The sequence below is a fragment of the Ursus arctos genome, unplaced genomic scaffold, assembly GCF_023065955.2.
Source record: "Ursus arctos isolate Adak ecotype North America unplaced genomic scaffold, UrsArc2.0 scaffold_9, whole genome shotgun sequence".
Classification (NCBI taxonomy): Eukaryota; Metazoa; Chordata; class Mammalia; order Carnivora; family Ursidae; genus Ursus; species Ursus arctos.
In genome coordinates this window covers 81,165,260-81,188,248 of record NW_026623111.1, presented here as the reverse complement: position 1 = coordinate 81,188,248, position 22,989 = coordinate 81,165,260, and the positions used below count along the sequence as shown (strand labels likewise).

Below are 22,989 nucleotides of genomic sequence, written 5' to 3'. Positions count from 1 at the left end.
CCCTTTAATGCCTTCTTAATGCATCTCTGGTTCATGTAGGGGATACTTAGCATCTTGACTGGAGGCCACAGTGAGAACATCAGCTGGGATTCATCACTGTAACCATGCATTACATGGAAGAGAACCTATAAGTACCAATAAGGTTATTTTGCTAAAATGTGTTGCAAAGGAGTTTCTCTTGACCATTGACTCACTGTGTTCTCAAGAGATTTAATTGCCCTCTTCTGCTGGAGTACATCTCCCAGTGTGTCAGAGGAACTGGGTCCTTCCACCTTTATGTAGGGCTGGCCCACAGAGAGCCCAGTTTATGCAAGCTCAGTTCTTAAGGCTGGCAGGATTTTCAGACAGATCCTCTAATTTCTTCTTCTATGTTCAGATATATTCAGAAACTTACTTAACCTTAGTTAATTTCTTAGGACATGACACGGATAGTTACTTCGGGAGACATCCTCTTGATGCCCTAATCCTTCTTCCTTTAGAATATTCCATGTATTTGTCTTTGACTTAACAGAGTATCTCTGGGAACTCACTTGCTTTGTAAAACCCCCTCTAGTTGTCCTTGCGGTTTTCCGATCTCAGGGGACACCGTGACAACCTCAGTCCCTCTTTCAGCAGAAGTGGTCGTTCTACCTCATTAGTTTCTTCACACAAAACTCCAACTTGTTCTTGAAAAACTCCTCTGTAATGTAATGTCTCCTGCCTTTTGTATTTCTTAGAGCCTTTTTGTGGCAAGTGAGATAATAATGAGGCTGATTTATTTTTCTTTTTTAATAAAAGGGATTATGTTTTCTTCAGGTTTTATACAGTACAGAAGAAGAACCTTATCTTACCTTATCTCATAAACACTTATCTTAGTGTTCATCAAATCTAGTGTTTATAAAAAGAATCAGAGATTTCTTAAAATGTATTCCCACAGGTAATGTTACCTCATTTTCTAATGAGTTTTCTGGTACATAAGAATTTATGTGCAGAAATGCAATGGCTATCATTTTATGAATAATTGTAGCTCTGAGGCTTTTTTTTTCTTGTTGACCATTTAAAACTTGTTTTATGTTTTCTGAAATTTTAGGTCAGGAGACTGAAATATCATCCCTCCATCATTGTATGGGGTGGAAATAATGAAAATGAAGCAGCGCTGATGATGAATTGGTATAATATACCCCCCAGGGAACTGCATACTTATATCAAAGACTATGTGGTGCTGTATGTGAAAAATATTCGAAAGATTGTCTTGGCAGTAAGTAGTGATTTTTCGTGCAACAGAATTTAAGAACCTGTTTTAAATATGGATCAGTTTGAATATTGGTATAGTATATTTTTGTGCCCTTGTTTGGAGGAGCCTTCAACAATATCATTTTAATACAGAACTGTCCATTGTAATGCTGCAGGATGTGAATGGATTTATGGGTTATGAGCTTCTTTGAGAATTAACTTATCTGTGGACCCCACACACATACACCGATATTTTGTTTACAACTGAAGATTATCATGGACTCTTTCTGGAGCCCATCTATGGAACCCCAAAGGTTGAGAGTTTCTACTTTAGATGATTTATCGATATGCGACTTCTTTCTTTCTTTCTTTCTTTTTGTTCCTCAATATATTAATATACTGAATTTTGTGAATTAATTTTCTAATGACAAACTAGTTCTAGTATAAACTCTATTTAGCTATAATGCTTTGTTCTGTGATAGATTTGATTTCCTAATATTTTGGTTAGAATTTCAAAATTTATATTCACAGGTGAACTCAGTCTATGGTAAGAATTGTAAACTCAGATGCCTAGAGGAGCCATATTTGTTTTTTAAGAGATTAAGTAGAGTCGATGAGTCTCATAAAGAGAGAAGAGGGGACTGTGGTAATAGGATGTGGTTGCTGGGTCTCATTTATATTCAGTATTTTAAAAAATGCTATCTAAACAAAACTATTTGTGAGACAGATTTAGCCCAGAGAACCCAGCTTGTGGCACTTGGTATATGTGTATGTGTTTGTGCTCACTGCACAGAATGAGTTAGGAGTCTTTTTTTGTTGTTTTTAATGTCTCAGAACAATTTAAATAAAATAGAGATTATCAGTTTTATTGGGACAAACTCACCCATAAAACAGTCTGGTCCCAGAGCCTTTGTGGGGGCAAAAATTATCTCCTCCTTCATATATTTCATTTCTCCTATAGTTATTATCCAATTTGGGTTTACAACTTCTGGAACAATGGATGTTTATGTTTCCTAGGAACACAACATTTCACATAGAACTTAAAAGATTTCTGTGTAAGTAGACATGCTTTGTAGAGCAGGCTGTAAGTAGAGAAGTTGTGCAGGCTGAGAGACTCCAGGATTGTCAGTGCAGATAATGTTTGAATGCGGAAGTTGCTCCCGTTCTTGTGTGTGTGTGTGTGTGTGTGTGCGTGTGTGTGTCCATTGTGGATGTCTGGAATTACCTCTGGAAGCAAATACCCCAGCCAGATTTCCATAGACAGGGAGAAGAAGACACAGAGCTGGCTCAACTGTTCTATGGACATTTCTTTTCTTTTCTGTTTTTCTTTCTTCCTATTTTCCCTCCTCCCTCCATCCCTCCCACCGACCCTCTCTCCTTTATCTCTTTCTTTCTCTCTTTCTCTCTTTTTTCCTTCCTTCCTTCCTTCCCTCCCTCCCTCCCTCCTTCCTTCCTTCCTTCCTTCCTTCCTTCCTTCCTTCCTTCCTTCCTTCCTTCCTTCCTTCCTTCCTTGTAAGAGGCATAGAGACTCTTTTACTTTTTTTTTTTTTACTACCTTCACCCATTTCACCCACCTCCCACCTCACAGCTCTGGCAACCACCAGTCTGTTCTCTCTTTCCCTGAGCTTGTTCTTGTTGTTTTTAGATTCATATATAAGTGAGATCATACAGTATTTGCTTTTCTCTGACTTACTTCACTTAGCATAAAGCCCTCAAAGTCCATCTGTGTTGTCACAAATGGCAAGACTTCATGCCCCCCCTTTTGTTAGAGAGAGAGAAAGTGATCACAAGTGGGGAGGAGCAGAGGGAGAGGGAGAGAGAGCATTCCAAGGGGGCTCCATGCCCAGCACAGAGCCCAGTGCAGAGCTTGATCCCATGACCCTGAGATCATGACCTGAGCCGAAATCAAGAGTTGGATGCTCAGCTGATTGAGCCACCCAGGTGCTCCAAGATTTTATTTTATTTTTTTATGGCTGAGTCATATTCCTGTGTGTGTGTGTGTGTGTGTGTGTGTGTGTGTGCTACATTTTCTTTATCCATTTATCACCAGTGAACATTTCGATTATTACAGTATCTTGGTTATTATAAATAATGCTGCAGTGAACATGGGGGTACATATATCTCTTTAAGTTAGTGTTTTTATTTTTTTCAGATAAATATCCATAAGTGGAATTGCTGGATCATATGGTAGTTCTACATTTAATTTTTTAGGTAACCTCCATATTTTTTCCCTAGTGACTACACCAACTTACACTCCCATCAACAATGTACAAGGGTTCCCTTTTCTCCACATCCTTGCCAACACTTGTTATCTCTTATCTTTTTGATAATAGCCATCCTAACAGGTGTCAGGTGATACCTCATTGTGGTTTTGATTTGCATTTCCCTGATAATTAGTTGAGCACCTTTTCATGTACTTATTGGCTATCTGTATGTCTTCTTTGAAAAAATGTCTGTTTAGATCCCTGGCTCATTTCTTAATTGGATTGTTTGTTTTTTGCTGTTGAGTTGGACAAGTTCTTTATATATTTTGGAGATTAACCCCTTAGCAGGCATATGATTTGCAAATATTTCTTCGCATTCAGTATGTTGCCTTTTTATTTTGCTGTGCAGAACCTTTTTAGTTTGATGTAGTCCCACTTGTTTATTTTTGTTGCCTTTGTTTTTGGTGTCAAATCCAAAAAAATCAAGCCAAGACCAATGTCAAGGAGCTTACTACCTATGTTTTCTTTTGGAGTTTTATGGTTTCAGATCTTACATTCAAGTCTTTAATCCATTTTGCATTAACTTTTTTGTGCATGGTTGAAGGTAGTTATTTAGTTTCATTCCCTAGTGTGTGACTGTCCACAGTTTTTCCAACGCCATTTACTGAAGAGACTGTCCTTTCCTCATTGTATATTCTTGTCTCCTTTGTCATAAATTAATTGGCCATACATACATGAATTTATTTCTTGGTCTCTATTCTATTCTGTTGATCTATATGTCTGTTTTTATGCCATACCATAATGTTTTAATTACTTTTGTTTTGTTATATATTTTAAAGTCAGAAAGCATGATGCCTCTAGCTTTGTTCTTCTTTCTCAATATTGCTTTGACCATTCAGGGTCTTTTGTGGCTCCATAAAAATTTTTGGATTATTCATTCTATTTTGTGAAAAATGCATTGTGGTTTTGATAGGGATTGCACTGAATCCATAGATTGCTTTGAATAGTATGGACATTTTAGCAATATTAATTCTTTCAAACCATGAGTACAGAATATCTTTTCATTTATTTATGTCTTCTTCAGTGTCTTTAACAGTGTCTTACAATTTTCAGCGTCTTATAATTTTCAATAATAATGTCAGTCTTTCACTTCCGTGGTTAAACTTATTCCTAGATATTTTATTCTTTTTGATGCAGCTGTAAATAAGATTGTTTTCTTAATTTCTCTTGCTAGTAGTTAATTATTAGTACATAGAAGTGCAACAGATTTCTGTATATTGATTTTGTATCCTGCAATTTCACTGAATTTGTTTATGCTACCAGGTTTTTATGAAGTCCTTAGAGTTTTCTCCATATAATAATCATGTCATCTGTAAATAGTGACAGCTTTACTTCTTTCTTTCCAATTTGTATGCCTTTTCTTTCTTTCTGTTGTCTAATTGCTCTACTAGGACTTCCAATGCTATGTTGAATAAAAGTGGTGAAAGTAGGCATCCTGGTCTTGTTCCTGATCTTAGAGGAGAAGTTTTGAGTTTTTCACCATTGAGTATGATGTTAGCTCTGGCCTTGTCATATATGGCCTTTATTATGTTGAGGTATGTTCCCTCTGTAACCACTTTGTTGAGAGTTTTTATAATAAATGGATACTGAATTTTGTCAGATGCTTTTTCTGCATTTATTGACATGAGCATATGATTTTTATACTTCATTTTATTAATGTGGTGTATCATGTTGATTGGTTTATAGGTGTTGAACCTGCCTTACATCCCTGGAATAAATTCCACTTGATCATGATATGTGATTTTTTTTTTGCTTATAAGAGTTTAGTTTGTTAATATTTTGTTGGGAATTTTTGCACCTATGTTCAGCAAGGATACTGGCCTGTAATTTTCTTGTGGTGACTCTATTTGGTTTTGGTATCAGGGTAATGCCTGTCTTTTAAAATGAACTTGGAAGTTTTCCATCCTCTTCTATTCTTTGCAAGAGTTTGAGAAGAATTGGTATTAATTCTTCTTTGAGTGTTTGGCAGAATTCACCAGTGAAGATGTTTGGTCTTGGATTTTTGTTTGTTGGGAGATTTTTGATTATTGATTCAGTCTCCTTACTAGTTAATTGGTCTGTTCATGTTTTCTATTTATTCATTATTCAATCTTGGAAGGTTGTATGTTTTTAAGAATTTATCCATTTCTTCTAGGTTGTCTAATTTGTTGGTGTATAGTTGTTCGTAATAGTTGCTTACAATTCTTTGTATTTCTGAGATATCAGTTGTAACATCTTTTTCACTTCTGATTTTGTTTGAGTCCCTCTCTCTCTTTTTCTTTTTTCTAGGCAAGTCTAGCTAAAGGTTTATCAATTTATTTATTTTATTTTATTTTTAAAAAATATTTTATTTATTTATTTGACAGAGATAGAGACAGCCAGAGAGAGAGGGAACACAAGCAGGGGGAGTGGGAGAGGAAGAAGCAGGCTCATAGCGGAGGAGCCTGATGTGGGGCTCGATCCCATAATGCCGGGATCACGCCCTGAGCCGAAGGCAGACGCTTAACCACTGTGCCACCCAGGCACCCCTATTTTTTATTTATTTTAAAGAACCAGCTCTTTGTTTCATTGATCTTTTCTATTGTCTTTTTAGTCTCTATTCCATTTATTTCTGCTCTGATGTTTGTTATTTCCTTCCTTCTACTAACTTGGGGCCATGCTCATCTTCTTTTTCTAATTTATTAAGATGAAAAGTTGGGTTCTTATTTGACATTTTCCCTATTTCTTGAAATAGTCATTTATCTCTATGATCTTTTCTCTTAAACTGCTTTGGCTGCATCTCATAAATTTTGGTGTGTTGTATTTCCATTTTCATTTGTCTCAAGGTATTTTTCAATTTCTCTTTTGATTTCTTTGTTGATCCATTGGTTGTTCGGTAGCATATTCTTTAATCTTCATCTTTTGTGAATTTTCCAGCCTTCTTCTTATAATTGATTTCTAGTTCCATACCTGTGGGGTCCAAAAATATGCTTGAATGATTTCAGTCTTCTTAAAATGTTTAAGACTTGACATATGGCCTAACAGATGATCTATTTTGGAGAATGTTCCATGTGCACCTGAGAACAATGTGTATTCTGTTGCTTTTGGATGGTATGTACTGTGTATCTCTGTTAAGTCCATTTGGTCTAATGTGTCATTTAAAATTCTGTAATTATAAATGCTAAAAGCAGAACTTGATATATACGAATATGTTGATATGTGAAATAAGGAGAAAGGGAAAGGAAAGAGCTTGTTCCCAACTCCACCATAGAGCCCTTCCTTTATGGTGATTCTCTTTCATCACTACTTTTTTAATAGGCATATTATACTTGTATTTATTATACACACATTATATAATAATATAAGTTAGCTTTTTTTGCAGGAGAGGAAGCAGCATTTATTTTGTTTTTGCAGTAATGCCTTCAAAGGATATAACTTTTAAAAAACTTTAGTGTTTAGTATGTGATTTATTTAATAATGATTGTCCTTATAATTTTTACCTGTAATTAGATATTTTAAATATTTGGGTATATCCTGAAGCAGTTTGAAAAGGGATATATTTAAAAGAATAGTATGTGATTTTGGCACCCAAATATGTTCAGTTCATGGCACTATTCATTTATGTTAAGAAACTTCAGTGAGAATTCAAGAAAAACCTAGGCTCAGATTTTTAGCTTATCTAATATGCTTAGTCATGTGTCATAAAGAATTTTTCTATACACAACCTGTGATGGTATAAGCTTTAATTAATATTTATAAAACATTTATTTTATAATCTTTTTACTCATAGTGTTGGTATTACATTTTTCTTTTTTTTTGGTATTACATTTTTCATATCTCTGATGGATTTAAGAAATGGATTTTAATATTTGAGGATTTTCATTTCACAGCTCAGTGGTTAAGAGCTTATGATTCCAGGAGGATGAGAATGAGGCACATGGCCCCACAGTGATGCAAAGAGGTTAGAAAGTCACTTCCTAGAAACAGCTCTGTATTATGGAAATGGGAACATGAATTTTGGTGGACATTTAGCCATGTCTTCCATAAATGAGTTCTTTACTATTTACTGTAGTCCTATGAAGGAGGTGATGTTATTTTCCCCATTTTACAGATGAGACTATTGAGGCTTAGACCTGTCCAAAAATAATAAGATTCTGATTTGATATTTAAACTCAAGTCATTCTGACTCAATAACCTCTATTATTTTCTTTTTTTTCTCCTGCTTTGCCTTTTATTCCCATGAACTGTTTATTCCATAACTGGTACTCTGTATCTCCCACTCCCCTTTGCCTATTTTGCCCAACTGCTGACCCATCCCCCTCTGACAACCATCAGTTTATTCTGTGTATTTATAGGTCTGATTCTGCTTTTTGTTTGTTTATTCATTTGTTTCTATTTTCGATTCCACTTGTGAGTAAAATCATACAGTATTTGTGTTTCTCAGTCTGACTTATTTCACTTACCATAATATCCTCTAGGTCCATCCATCCGTAGTACTCTCTAGGTCCATCTCAGATGACACAATCTCATCTATATATGGCTGTGCTATACTCCATTATATATATACCACATCTTCCTTTTCCATTTGTCTATTGATGGACACTTAGATTGCTTCAATATATTGGTTGTTGTAAATAACGTTGCAATAAACACAGAAGTGCACATATCTGTTTGAATTAGTGTGTTCATTTTCTTTGGGTAAATACCCAGTAGTAGAATTATTGGATTATATGGTATTTCTATTTTTGGTTTTTCAAAGCACTTCCATACTGTTTTCCACTGTGGCTGCACCAATTTACATTCCTAGTAACAGTGCACAAGGGTTCCCTTTTTTCCATATCCTCACCAATACTTGTTTCTTGTCTTTTTGGTTTTAGCCATTCATAGGTATAAAATGATACTTTATTTTAGTTTTGAGTTGCATTTTCCTGATGATGAGTGATGTTGAGGATCTTTTCATGTGTCCATTGGCTATCTTTATGTCTTTTTTGGAAAAATGTCTGTTCAAGTCCTCTGCCCATTTTTTAATTGAATTATTTGGGGTTTGTTTGGTGTTGAGTTGTACATATTCTTTATATATTTTGGATAACATTTGTGTGTGTGTTGGTGGTTTCCTTCGCTGTGCAAAAGCTTTTTACTTTGATGTTATCCAAATAGTTTATTTTTGCTTTTGTTTTTCTTACGTGAAGAGACATATCAAGAAAAATGATCCTATGGCCGATATCAGAGAAATTACTGCCTGTGTTTTTTTATGGTTTTTAGGATTTTTATGATTTCGGATCTCACATTTAGGTCTTTAATCCATTTTGAGTTTATTTTTGTTTATGATGTTAGAGAGTGATACAGTTTCATTCTTTTGCATGTAGCTGTCCAGTTCTCCCAGCACCATTCATTGAGGAGACTGTCTTTTCCCATTGTATATTCTTGCCTCCTTTGTCATAGATTAACTGACCATATGATCAGTGGTTTATTTTTGGGCTCTCTATTCTATTCCACTGATCTATGTATCTATTTTTATGCCAGTACCATACTATTTTGATTACTACCGCTTTGTAGTATATCTTGAAATCTGGAATTTTGACATTTCCAAGCTTTTTTTTTTTTTTTCTTTTTCAAGATTGCTTTGGCTATTTGGGGCCTTCTGTGGCTCCATACAAATTTTAGTATTATTTGTTCTAGTTTTGTAAAAAATACTGTTGGTATTTTGATAGGGATTGCATTGAATCTGTGGATTACTTTGAGTAGTATGGATATTTAAACAATATTGATTTTTCCAGTCCACAAACATAGAATATCTTTCCATTTGTTTTGAGTCATCTTTAGTTTCTTTCATCAGTGTTTTTATAGTTTTCAGAGTAGAGGTCTTTCACCTCTTTGGTTTAGTTTATACCTAGGTATTTTATTCTTTTTGGTGTATTTGTAAATGGTGTTGTTTTAAAATTTCTCTTTCTGCTATTCTGTTATTAGTGTATAGAAATACTACCAATTTCTGGATATTAATTTTGTATCCTGCACCTTAGCCACTAATTCTTAAGTGCTGGACCTGTGTTTAAGTGGAAGCTATTTTGTCCCCCAACAGACAGGGGCACATTTGGCAATGTCTGTAGACATGTTTTTGGTGTGTGTGTGGGTACTACTGGCATCTAGGGGGTAGAGGCCAAGGATGCTGCTAAACATTCCCTCTCCCCTCGCTCCCTTTCCCTGGTCACCAACACACAAAATTGATCAAGCTCAAAATGTCAGTAGTGCCGAGGATGATAAGTTCTGCAGTCGACTGTACACTACCCATGTTGGTAGAAGGTAATGTAGAGGCACGACATGATTGAAAAAGATTAGGAGCAGGTATTGAGGAATAAGCTAAGTGTTAATTACAAAAGGATATAAAGGATTGGTGAATAGCAGGTGCTGGTGCTTGTTGAATGCAGGTTAATGGTTCTATTATTTTTCTGTGAGCCACTTGGCATTTCTGAAACTTGACAGTGTTTTTCTTTTTTTTAAAAGTAAATGATCTGACATAAACAGACATTTCTCCAAAGAAGACACACAGATGGCCAATACACATATGAAAAGATGCTCATCATCACTCATCATCAGGAAAATGCAGATCAAAACTACAGTGAGATGTCACCTCACACCTGTCAGAATGGCTAAAATAAAAAACACAAGAAGCAACAAGTGTTGGCGAGGATATAGAGAAAAGGGAACCCTTGTGCACTGTTGGTGGGATGCAAACTGGTGCAGCTGCTTTGGAGAACAGTATGGAGGTTCCTCAGAAGATTAAAAACAGATCTGCCCTACTATCCAGTAATCACCCTACTGGGTATCTACCCCCGAAATATAAAAACACTAATTCAAAGGCATATATGCAACCCTATGTTTATAGCAGCATTATTTACAATAGCCAAATTATGGAAGCAGCCCACATGTCCAGTGATAGATGGGTAAAGATGTTGTGGTGGGTGTGGTTTATGTATGGTATATATGGTATATATAATGGTTTCTCAGAGTCCACAGTCTCTCATGCTTCACTCCCTCTTCTGATTACCCCCCTTTCTTTATCCCTTTCTTCTCCTACCGATCTTCCTAGTTCTTATGTTCCGTAGATGTAAAAAGAATGGAATCTTGCCATTTGCACCAATATGGATGGAGCTAGACAGTATAATGCTAAGTGATACAAGTCAATCAGAGAAAGACAAATACCATATGATCTCCACATATGATCTCACTCATGTGGAATTTAAGAAACAAAAAAATGAGTGAAGGAAAAAAAAGGAGAAAGAGAGAGAGAGAGAGAAACCAAGAAATGACTCTTAACTATAGAGAACAAAGTGATGATTACCAGTAGGGGGTGTGTAAGGGGGATGGGTGAAAGAGGTGTTGGGGATTAAGGAAGATACTTGTCGTGATGAGCACTGGGTGATGTATGGACGTGTTGAATCACTATATTGTACACCTGAAACTAACACTGTATGTCAGCTATACTGCAATTAAAACAAAAACTTAATAAAAAAGTAAATGATTTGTACTTTACTCGGTGAAAATATCTTTTAAATCTTTTTATTTCCGACCTCAGGAAGACAAGACTCGTCCTTTTATCATATCCAGCCCTACAAATGGGGCCGAATCTATTAAAGAAGGCTGGCTCTCTCTCAACCCATATGACAATAATTTTGGTGATGTACATTTTTATGATTATATCAGTGATTGCTGGAATTGGAAAGTTTTCCCAAAAGCTCGATTTGTGTCTGAATATGGATATCAGTCCTGGCCTTCCTTCAGTACATTAGAAAAGGTAAGCAAGCCATTTTGATTTCCCAGTGATTCAGAATGGTAGGTGATGGACGTATGTCACTTGCTCAACAGCGGTTCAGAAAGTCAAATGAAATGTGTTTATTATTTAAATGAAAATTTAGGAAGGTCATAGAAGAGAACTTTTTTTCTTTAAAGTTTGGGGAGCTAAATTTCTTGTAGTCATCATTTTGAGGATTATAACTTTTTAATATTGCTTTTAATTATGTTCCTTCATTAACATTTAAAAATTAAATGGGAACCAGTGGTTGCTTAAGCCTGACTTCTTAACATGCATGAAAGTAATTCTCACTTGCTACTTTCTGTATATCCAACAACTGTTTTATCATTTACAGATATTCAGAATTGGGTGGTTTACTACAGTAAGAGAAATGAATGTGATAAGTGAAGTTTTATCTAATGTTGTCAGGTCATATTATTTCTTTTCTTTTGTCTCCTCTCCTTCCTCTTCTATTTCCTCCCCTCCTTCCTTCTCCTTTTTCCTTTCATGTTGGTGTATTTGATTTTCACTCTGACATTTCACTTTCCTTTTTCTTACAGATTCAGTTTCAGAGATGGATTCAATTTCAGAGTTGTATGTGTTCTTTTTTAAACAGCCTTTTTGAGATACAATTCACTGACCATACAATCCACCCATTTAAAATGTACACTCTACTGGTTTTCAGTATATTCACAGAGTTGTGCAGCCATCACCATGACCTAATTTTAGAGCATTTTCTTCACCCCAAAGAAACTCTGTACCCAAATTATTCCCTACTCTCTCAGTCCCTCCCACCCCAGCTCTAGGTACCACTAATCTGCTTTGTATGTCTATATATTTGCCTTTTCTGCACATTTCATTTATTGGAATCATAAAATATGTGATCTTTTTAGGCTGGCTTCTTTCACTCAGCATAAAGTTTTCAAGGTTCATCCATGTTGTGTCATGTATTAGTTTGTCATTCCTTGTTATTGCGGAGTAGTATTCCACCGTACGGATGTCCCGCGTGTGTGTATCCATTCATCAGTTGATGTCTGTTGTGTTATTCCCACTTCTTGGCTCTTGTGAATAATAATAGCTGATGTGAACATTTGTATACATTTTTTTGGTGAACGTCTGTTTTCAGTTCTATTAAGTATACACTTCGGAGTAAAATTGCTGGGTCGTATGGTAACTGTATGTTTAATATTCCGAGGAACTGCCAAACTGTTTCCCATAGTTTGCGGTCACTGCACCATTTTACATTCCCACCAGGAAATGTATGAGGGTTCCAATTTCTCTACATCTTTGTCAACACAAATATTCCCTTTTAGTTTTTTTTTTTTTAACAGTTCCCTGGAAATTTCCCTTTATAGGCAATTTGCATTTCCTTCATGGCTAATGATGTTGAGCTGCTTTTCATGTGCTTTTTGGCCATTTGTATGTTTTCCTTAGAGAAATGTCTATTTTTTTTAATTGGGTTATTTGTCTTTTTGTTATTGAATTGTGCTAATGTTTATAGCAGCAGTGTCTACAGTAGCCAAAATATGGAAAGAACCCAGATGTCCATCAACAGATGGATAAAGAAGATGGGGTATACACACACACACACACACACACACACACACACACACAGAGGCAGACAATGGAATATTACTCAGCCATCAAAAAGAATGAAATCTTGGCATTTGCAATGACATGGATGGAACTAGACTATATTATGCTATCGAAATGTCAGTCAGAGAAAGACAAATACCATATGATTTCACTCATGTGAAATTTAAAAAACAAAACAGATGAACATAGGTGAAGGGAAAGAAAAATAAAATAAGATAAAAAGAGAGAGGGAGGCAAACCGTAAGGGACTCTTAACTATAGGGAACAAACAGGTTGCTGGAGGGGAGGTGGGGGGGATGGGGTAACTGAGTGATGGATGGGCATTAAGGAGGGCACTTGATGTAATGAGCACTGGCTCCATACATATGCAACTGATGAATCAATAAATTCTACCCCTGAAATTAATAATACACTACATGTTAACTAAATTGAATTTAAATTAAAAAAATGTTTTAAGAGTTATATATATATTCTGGATATGTTTTTTATCAGATATATGTTTTGCAAATATTTTCTCCTAATTTGTAGGTTTTCTTTTTACTTAGTTGTTGGTGTCATTTAAAGCACAAAAGTTTTAAATTTTTTAAAAGATTTTGTATTTATTCATTAGAGCAAGAGAGAGCACAAGCAGGGAGAGGGGAAGTTGGAGAGGGTGAAGCAGGCTCCCTCGAGCAAGGAGCCTGGGATCAGGACCTGAGGCAGGCACAGACTGAGCTGCCCAGGCACCCCAAAAGTTTAAAATTTTGATGAAATCCTTATCAATCTTCTCTTTTATCTCTTGTGCTTTTGCTATTGTATCTAGGAAACCATTTTCTAACCTAAGCTCACAAAGTTTTACTTCTGTGTTGTCTTCTAGTTTCAGTCTTACATTTAGATCTGGGATCTGTTTTGAGTGAATTACTCTGTGTGGTGTGAGGTAGGTGTCCAGGTTCATATTTTTGCATGTGGATATCTAGTTATCCAAACATAATTTATTGAAAACATTATTCTTTCTCCCATTGATTCTCTTGACCCCTTTGTAAAAATCAATTAACCATAAATGTTAGGGTTTATTTCTGCATTCTCAGTTTGTTTCCATTGATCTCCCTTCTATTTTATGCCAGTATGCACGGTCATCATTACTTTAGCTTTGTAGTTAGTTTCGAAAGCAGGAAGTGTGAGTCCACCAACTTTGTTCTTCTTTTCGAGATTGTTTTGACGGTTCTGGGTGCCTTCTGTTTACATATCAATTTTAGGATCACCTTGCCAGTTTCTGCAAAGAAGTCCACTTGGATTTTGATAGGGATTGTGTTGAATCAGATTAGTTTGCAAAGTATTGCCATCTTAACAATACAGAGTGTCCTGATCCATGAACATGTGACGTCTTCTTTCACGATTTTGTAGTTTCATTGTATGAAGTTCATACTTCTTTGGTTAAATTTATTCCTAAGTCTTTTTGTAAATGGAATTACTTTCTTAATTTATTTTCACATTGTTCCTTACTAGTACATAAAGAGACAGTTGATTTTTGCAGATCGAACATATATTCTGCAACCTTGCAGAACTTATTTATTAGCTTTAATAGTTTTTGTGAATCCTTTCTATTTTTCTATATTTAAGAGCATGTCATCTGCAGATAGAATTGGTTCTACCTCTTCCTTTTCAATGTGGATGCCTTCTATTAACTTTTCTTGGCTAATTGCCCTGGCTAGAACCTCCAGTACAATGTAGAATAGAAATGGTGAGAACAGACGTCTTTGTTTCATTGCTTTACTTAGGGAGAAAGCCTTTAGTCTTTTATTCTTTAGTAAGATGTTAACTGTAGGGTTTTCATAGATGCCTTTTATCAGGTTGAGGAAATTCCCTTTTATTCCTAGTTGGTTGAGTGCTATATCATAAAAGGGTGTTGGATTTTGTCAGATGCTCTTTTTCTGCATCTACTGAAATAATCATGTACCTGGGGGGCCCTGCGTGGCTCAGTCAGTTAAGTGTCCAACTCTTGATTCCGGCTCAGGTCATGATCTCAGGTCATGATCTCAGGTCGTGGGCCCAAGCCCTGCATTGGGCTCTGCGCTCAGCACAGAGTCTGCTTGAAATTCTCTCTCTGTCTCCCTCTTCCCCTACCCCACTCATATGTGCGTGCACTCTCTCTCTTAAATAAATAAGAACTTTAAAAAAAGTTACAAAAGATAATCATGTACTTGTAGTTTTTGTTTCCTCCCCTATTACTTGTGTAAAGTAACCACAAAAAAATTTTAAGACAATTTCAAAATCTTCCTCAATTTTACCACCTGAACCAAACTATATTTGCTTCCACACAATGCAGTTATATTGTATTTTTAGTTTTGGGAGAGTGAGAGAGAGAGAGCATGAGCAGGGTCAGAGGGAAAGGGAGAAGCAGACTCCCTGTTGAGCAGGGAGCCTGACATGGGACTCGACCTGAGCCAAAGGCAGATGCTTAACCACTGAGCCACCCAGGCGCCCCTGTATTTTTAATTTTAATAAGTAATGTCATAACCTTAGATCTAGCCCCCCTCCTTTTTTTTTTTATTACTCCCATGTTATGAGGTGATTTTTTTAGGAATACTATTGTTTCAGAATGGAGGAGGATGGAATTGAGTATCCTGACTCAGGTGGGAACAGGTGTTAGAATGGGAGGGAAGGAATGAAAGAAGCAAAAATATTTACTGAGCAGATGCTCTTTACCAGAGACCCATTGTTTCATTTAACAATAATCTACTCCCTCCCCCAACCCTTTGACTGAAGTCTGGAAGGAAATCAAGGTACTAGAGAGTGAGAGTTCCATCATTACCCCAGATAGCAAGTAGCATATCTGGATTCAAACTTATTATCTAACACCAGAAGCTGAACCATTTTCATTTCACTACATTTCTGGAGGGTGGGTGTTAACAAATTGCTAAACCTTTTTCTTAAATCCATTAGCATTTCTGTTTACCTTCTGACAATAATGCAGTTGCCATGTTTTTGTGAAATGCCTGATGATGTTCAAAGATACCAAACACTGTGTTTTAAAATAGGGGAAGGTGAAGCTAAGTTCTCTAAGTTCTGTTCATTATGAACCTTGATTTAACCATTACCTCTTTTTTGAGCTACATTGCTTAGTTGAGGATTTGAACTAGGTAATCGGGAAAATAAAAGAAACCAAAAGAATAACTTTACATAAAACTTAGGTTTTTAGTTAGAGTGTTTTTTTTTCATGTATTTAACAAAAAATATTAAAATGTCCCTTTCTAGTTTGGGATGCATTACTTCTTTATAAAATAATCATATTTGCAATAGTCCATTATCAATATTGCCCAGTAATTAAAAGCTTGGGCTATGGAATAAACAGATCTGGATTTTAATGCTAGAACTGCCATACACTAACTCTATTGCCTTGGACAAATTATTTAATCTTTTTGAATTTTGGTCCTCATCTGTAGATTGGGTTTGGTAGGAGTAAAATACCTCTGGGGTGGGGAGGGAGAGAGAGATGGAGAGAAAGAGTGTGTGTGTGTGTGTGTGTGTGTGTGCACATGCAGATACGCATGTGTGCATGTGGTGTGTAAAGATTAAGTTAATTTACACACTGAAGCACTTAGCACAGTTCTTGACGCATAGCGACAATAAAATGCAATAAAATGTAAGCTATTATTATTGTTAATACAGTCCATTCTAGCCATAGGATTTGTATGAAAGTTTTATTTTCTTCAGAGGCATCTAGGTTTAAAGAACTAGAGGCTGGAGCTAGACTGTGCCAACTAGCTTAGGATCCTGGACAAATTACTGAATCTTTCTGTGCCTCGTCTCTAAAATAGAGTGGTAATAATACCGACTGGTAGAGTTGTCCTGAGGATTAAGTGAGGTGTAATATTCTTAAAACAATTAGGGCCTTATCTGGATTCCTTCTGATAACATTGTTACAGCTGAAATTTATAAGACTCTCAAACCATGGCTATCAGAAGTTAGAAAGCTTTCCGCAGAACAGAAGGGCAGGTTTTACCAGTTATGGGATGCATTCATATCATTACCGATCAGGGCTGAGAAGCCTAAAGATGTGTTTCAGGCTTTAAAAAGGAAGAAGCGTTGAAGGAAGGGAAGCCTGTTAGTTAAGGTGTGTACATCTGCAGTGTGTACAAAACGACTGTAAATACTAAGACCTCTTTTAAATAAGTAATTGAAGTAATTAGTGTTCTCTAAACTGTCTGGTGATAACAGTTTTGGAAAATACATACATATAATGTGGAAAAACTTCCACATCAAACATGGGTAATGTACACTACTTACGTGTTAGTATAAATAAATTCCTGAAGAATAATTTTTTCCTTTTAAGGTGATTGCTCTGTGCATTGCATGAGTATAGGGAGTTATAAGTCATGTCTTATGAACAGGGAATAATATTTTTAATTTTCAGGGATTTTTGAGGGTTGGGTAGACTGTGTTTCAAAGTCTTTTTATAACCTGGATTAAACTGGTGTTTTCAGGTATAGACAGCAGGTGTCTTATATCTTTCTCAAATGCTAGCAGGGCATTAAATCATAGGCCTGGAAGCCAGAATCGTCTATTTTTCTGTAAAAGGTACACTACTAACGTATGTGTGTATTTGTATTTGTTTTTTTTTTTTTTTGCTTTAACCTGATGATAGCTTCTCAAAGAGATGACAGAAAGATCGCATAAATTGTGCCTGGCTTTAAAAAAAGTTACTATTAGGGAAAGGAGTATCATTGTTTGGTTTGTGTCTTCAACTATGTCAAAATTAAATATCTGTATGTATCAAATATATTTAGTAGTAATTGAGAAACAAATGAGCAAGTGCTAAGCATTTACTGTCTTAATAGTCATATTTTATTCCTGTTAAAGAATTTACAGTTTTAACAGAATACTGATTTCAGTCCATTATCCTTTTTTGACAGTTTATTTACTTGAATAGATAAAATGACATTTAAAAATAAGCACGATGAATGCTCTCTAAAAACAGGAATAATGTTTTAAGAAGATAAGACTTTTGATAGAAATGCCAAAGTGTAACTTTCTAGGTGTGAGAAAGGGAAGGGATAGTTGCCAAATCCTGGTTTTGTGATTCAACTTTGCACAGGGCTACTTTTTCACCAATAACAAGTATGATGGCAAAAACATCTACCATCTGCAAAATTAGAGTCGCAGAGCAAACCTTGAGCTCTTTCCCGTATGCAGAGTACTTTTTGAGCTTGTCAGAAGTGTGTGGAAAAGTAGTTTCACTCCTGACTCCCCAATTTGTACCTCTTATTCTTTACTCGAAAGGTTTCATCTCAAGAGGACTGGTCTTACAACAGCAAATTTTCACTTCATCGACAACATCATGCAAATGGTAATAATGAAATGCTGCATCAGATTGGATTTCACTTCAAATTCCCGGAAAGCACAGATCCATTACAGACATTCAAAGATACCATTTACCTTACTCAGGTAAGGCATTCTCATTCTGAAGCTCAGGAGGTTCCGCAGTTGACATGAGGGATCATGGAGACTTTGTAATAAACCTTATGTAGTGAAAAAATATTCAGGTTTTTATTTCACTGACTGAGGAGTTTATCTTCTTCAAAATAGATAAATGATGACAGGTAATACTTGAAATAGTTCATTTTTGCCATTTGTCCCTCTTACAAAGAACAAACATCTCACAATGTTCTACAACAAATTGTGCATTAAAATGTTCCCTAGCTCATGATCTCTATGAAGTGTCAGTAATTAAGACAAGAGCTTTCCCAAGGATAAAATGGAACAATGGAACACAATAGAGTCCAAAAACAGCCTTATGTATAATATAGTCACTTGATTGATGACCATGATGCCACTGCAATCCTGTGGGAAAGGATAGTTTTACCAATGGACAGTATCTTTATAGGAAAATGAATGAACTTTGACTCCATATACAAAAATTAATTTGATCAGTGATCAAGGAATCAACTGTGAAAGGTAACATTTTCATAACCTTGGCAAAGATTTCTTAAACAGGACATAAAAAAACACAAACTATGAAAGAAAATAATGATAAATTGGACTTCATTAAAATTATGGACTTTTGTAAATTAAGACACCATTAAGAGAGAGAAAAGACAAGCCACACATTGGGCAACAGTATCTGCAATACATATATCTGATAAAAGATTTGTATTCAAAATAAAGAACTTCTATAAAGTAATAAGAAAAGGATATAACCTATTAAAAAATGGACAAAAACCTTGAACAGGCACTTCAGCAAAGAAGATATGCAGTGTTCAGTAAATATGTGAAAATGTGTTCAATTTCATTTTCAATTAAGGAAACGCAAATTAAAATCATACTAAAATCGTACCCCTACACTACAAGGTACACAATGTCATTTTAGCACAATGGCTAAAATTACATAGATTGACAGTGCCAACTGTTGGTGAGGATGTGCGACAGCTGGAACTTGTAGACATTGTTAGTAGGAATAGAAATTTGTTTAACCACTTTGGAAAATCTTATGGCAGTTTCTATCCAAGCTAAACATTTGCTTCCTCTTTGAATCAGCATTTCTACTCCAAGTTATGTACCCAGGAAAAATGAGTGCATATGTCTGCCAACAGACATCTAAAATAATGTTCATACCAGCTTTATTCATTATAGCCCCAAACTGGAAACAGCCTAGTTGTTCTTTAACAGTAGAATTTATAAGCTGTGGTATATTTATGTAATGGAATATTCCATAGCAATACAAAAGAATGAACTACTGATATCAGCATCACCTTGGATAAATCTCACAAACATTATGTTGAGTAAAAGAAACATTGAAGTTTTAGTTATAGACAAAATGAATCAAGATGATGGAGAGCAAATTAGTGGTAACCACTCTTGTGGAGGGGATAGTGAATTATGGTTAGAAATGGGTATAAAGGGGGCGCCTGGGTGGCATAGCGGTTAAGCGTCTGCCTTCGGCTCAGGGAGTGATCCCGGCATTATGGGATCGAGCCCCACATCAGGCTTCTCCACTATGAGCCTGCTTCTTCCTCTCCCACTCCCCCTGCCTGTGTTCCCTCTCTCTCTGGCTGTCTCTATCTCTGTCAAATAAATAAATAAAATCTTAAAAAAAAAAAAAAAGAAATGGGTATAAGGAAACTCTCTGGAGTGCTAAAAAAGCTTTATATCTTGATATGGGTGCTGGTTACATGGGTGTATACAAATGATAAAATTCACTGAGGTGTACATTGAAGATCTCTCCGTGTTACCTTATGCACCTTACTGGATTATTTTTTTTAAGGTTTTATTTATTCATTTGAGAGAGACAGAGAGAGCACAAGCAAAGGGAGAGGCGTAGAGAGAGGGAAAAGCAGGCTCCCCGCTGAGCTGGGAGCCCAACATGGAGCTCTATCCCAGGACCCGGAGATCATGACCTGAGCCAAAGGCAGATGCTTAACCATCCAAGCCACCCAAGTGCACCTGGATTATTTTAAAAACAGCTCTATTGAGATATAATTGACATACCATAAAATTCACTCATTTTAAGTGCACAATTAAGTGGTTCTTAGAATATTTATTGAATCATGCAATCGTGATCATAATCCAATTTTAGAATGTTTCTGACATCCCCAAAAGATCCCGTGCACCTGTTTGTAGTTACTCTGCTTTCTCACCTTCAGCCCCAGGTAAACATTAATCTGCTTTCTGTCCGTATAGATTTTACTTTTCTCAGCATTTCATATAACTGGACTCCTACCATGTGTGATGTTTGGCATCTGGCTTCTTTCACCTAGCATCAGGGTTTTGAGGTTCTTCCATGTTGTAGCATATATCTGTACTTCATTCCTCTTTCTTACTAAATAGTATTCTGTTGTAATGGATATACCGTATTTTATATATCCATTCATCTGTTGGTGCACATTTGGATCATTACCAATTTTTGACTGTTATGAATAATACTATGAATTTTAGCATACAAATCTTTGTACACATACCTTCCTTTCCTTTGAGTTGAAATACGTGCGTGAAATTGCTGAGGTAAATGGTAAATTTATGTTTAACTTTGTAAGAAACTATCAAGCTGAATTTTAGGTAATATTTTCTTCTTAATTTTTCCATTTACTCTCTTTATTTGCCAATTTTATTTCATGAACCTGTGAACTACATACATGCCTAAGACTATATTAAAGCCACCGCTTATTTATCTGATGTTTTTGCCACCCTTGTTTCAAGTTCAGAGAGAGAAGGCAGGAGCCTAATCCCAATCATATGAGTTGATCTGAAATAGACTCGAAGTTTTTGTTAAACATGATCCCATTTTAATTTTTACATCTCAGCACCTAAAAATATACCAATTTCAATCTAAACTCATGCCTACTCTCATCAGTTTTCTCCTATATAAAAACAGAAAATCTGGATGGAAGCTGGCAGAAAACTGTAAGCCAAAAGAATACTCTTTTTTAGAAGGCGATAAACTAATAAAGAAAATTTTAATGTTTTAACCATAAGCTTATCAGTTAGGGAAGTGTTGCCAGTGTGATGTGTAGTTTATGAACTTACCTCACAGAACACAAGTTGAAAGATAAAAAGTTGAGATCTGTCCCTTTTAAAGTGTTGAAGTTCATCATTATTAGCTTCTCATAGCCAATATTCTATAAAAGGGTCTCAGTTTTGATATATGAAATAGGATGATCCTTATTCGTGTGTGTGCACACGCAGGAAACTTTTCAGCTGTTGTTTTTCATGCTTGCTGCCTTCCTCCCAGCTGTTCATTTTATTACTGTTACTTTATTCTATTTCCTCAAAACCACATTCAGAGAACTGAAAAAAATAATTACTGAACTCGTTAGCATTATCAGTAACATAGTCAGGAGTTGGATGTACAAGTGGACTTATTTGTTGCTGGTTTTTGTTGGTGATGGCTTTCACCTGATAATTTAGCACCGGTGTCTTATCAGGCATTGGCTTGGAATTGGCTTGTGTTAGTTCTACCTTAGAACTTTCTGACGTGCTAGATGGGATCTGAGATGGAAAGAAAATCAGAATTATGATTTGTTTTGTTTGTTTTTAGGGTTGAATTTTCTTGACTGAAATAGACAGGAAATGTTAGAGTAAAACATTCTTTTCCCCCTTGCTACTTTGATTTTGGAACAATCATCTTTGACATGTGCATTAGAAAGAAAAACCTTTCTTTGGTCCATTTTTTTCTGTTCCTGCTTCCACTGTCTCTTCTTTTTCTCATCGTCTGTCATACTATTCTGAAGAACAGAGTACCTGCATGTGTACTACTTTTTAAGACGTTCTATAAAGCAATTTTTTGCAACTTTCAGAAAAATCTTGGCTGAGAAACCTGTGCAGTATGTTTCTTCACATTTATATCTTTTCCTGTCTTCTCCCTATCTTACAGCAGCAAAAGGATCCTTCTTGGTTTTTACTTCTTTAATTATTCTAATATTCCAGGGGCGCCTGGGTGGCTCAGTCGTTAAGCGTCTGCCTCCGGCTCAGGGTGTGATCCCAGCTTTATGGGATCGAGCCCCGCATCAGGCTCCTTGTTCCGCTGGGAGCCTGTTTCTTCCTCTCCCACTCCCCCTGCTTGTGTTCCCTCTCTCACTGGCTGTCTCTCTTTCTGACAAATAAATAAATAAATAAATAAATAAATAAAAATCTTAAAAAAAAAAAACCCAAAACTTTAATTATTCTAATATTCCAAAGTAATCTTGCCTCACCTTTCATTTTCCTACCTTATCCTGTTATATTGTATTCCAAATAGCCTACTTAGCTAGGCACACTCTCTTAAGCCATGTTGCACAGGCTCACTGCTTAGTTTGAGGACTGTCTGAACTTGATAATCTAAACTTGATCAATTTGCTCTGCCAGTATGGGCTCTTTACTAGCCGCTTAGAGAGGTAGCTGGGCTATTGACAGCCTTTACTAACCCCTTAGCTTATAGCTCCCTCTAGTGCCTTCATTTATTCTTCACATATTTATTAAGCATGTAATGAGGGCTAGATGCTTAGGGATGTCCTTAAGAGATTCATATTCTTTAGGAGTCCATTTCATCTTCCTGTGTTGCATGTAACTTGATCACAAGAACAAAAAAACCCACAGACTATGTTGTAGACTCAGGTGTTCATGATACTTGCTACCTTGGAATGGTTATTTGTTTGGTAAGCAGCACTGAGATTTGATAGAAGATCCAGGCTATGCTGAGCTTTTAAGGTGAATGGGATG

The 22,989-nt window shown here is 36.0% G+C and overlaps 1 protein-coding gene across 4 annotated transcripts in view; it reads left to right on the top strand.

Annotated features, from left to right (window-relative positions):
• Positions 1–22,989, top strand: part of MANBA (mannosidase beta) — a 118,205-nt gene that overhangs the window by 77,329 nt on the left and 17,887 nt on the right. For 3 of the 4 annotated variants that reach the window (XM_026509642.3, XM_057309604.1, XM_026509643.4), the window contains 3 exons: positions 1,070–1,237; positions 11,008–11,226; positions 18,079–18,243. In XM_026509642.3, coding sequence (XP_026365427.1) covers positions 1,070–1,237; positions 11,008–11,226; positions 18,079–18,243 — 552 coding nt within the window. The remainder of the gene's footprint in view (positions 1–1,069; positions 1,238–11,007; positions 11,227–18,078; positions 18,244–22,989) is intronic. The other variant, XM_057309603.1, reaches the window with a different exon arrangement.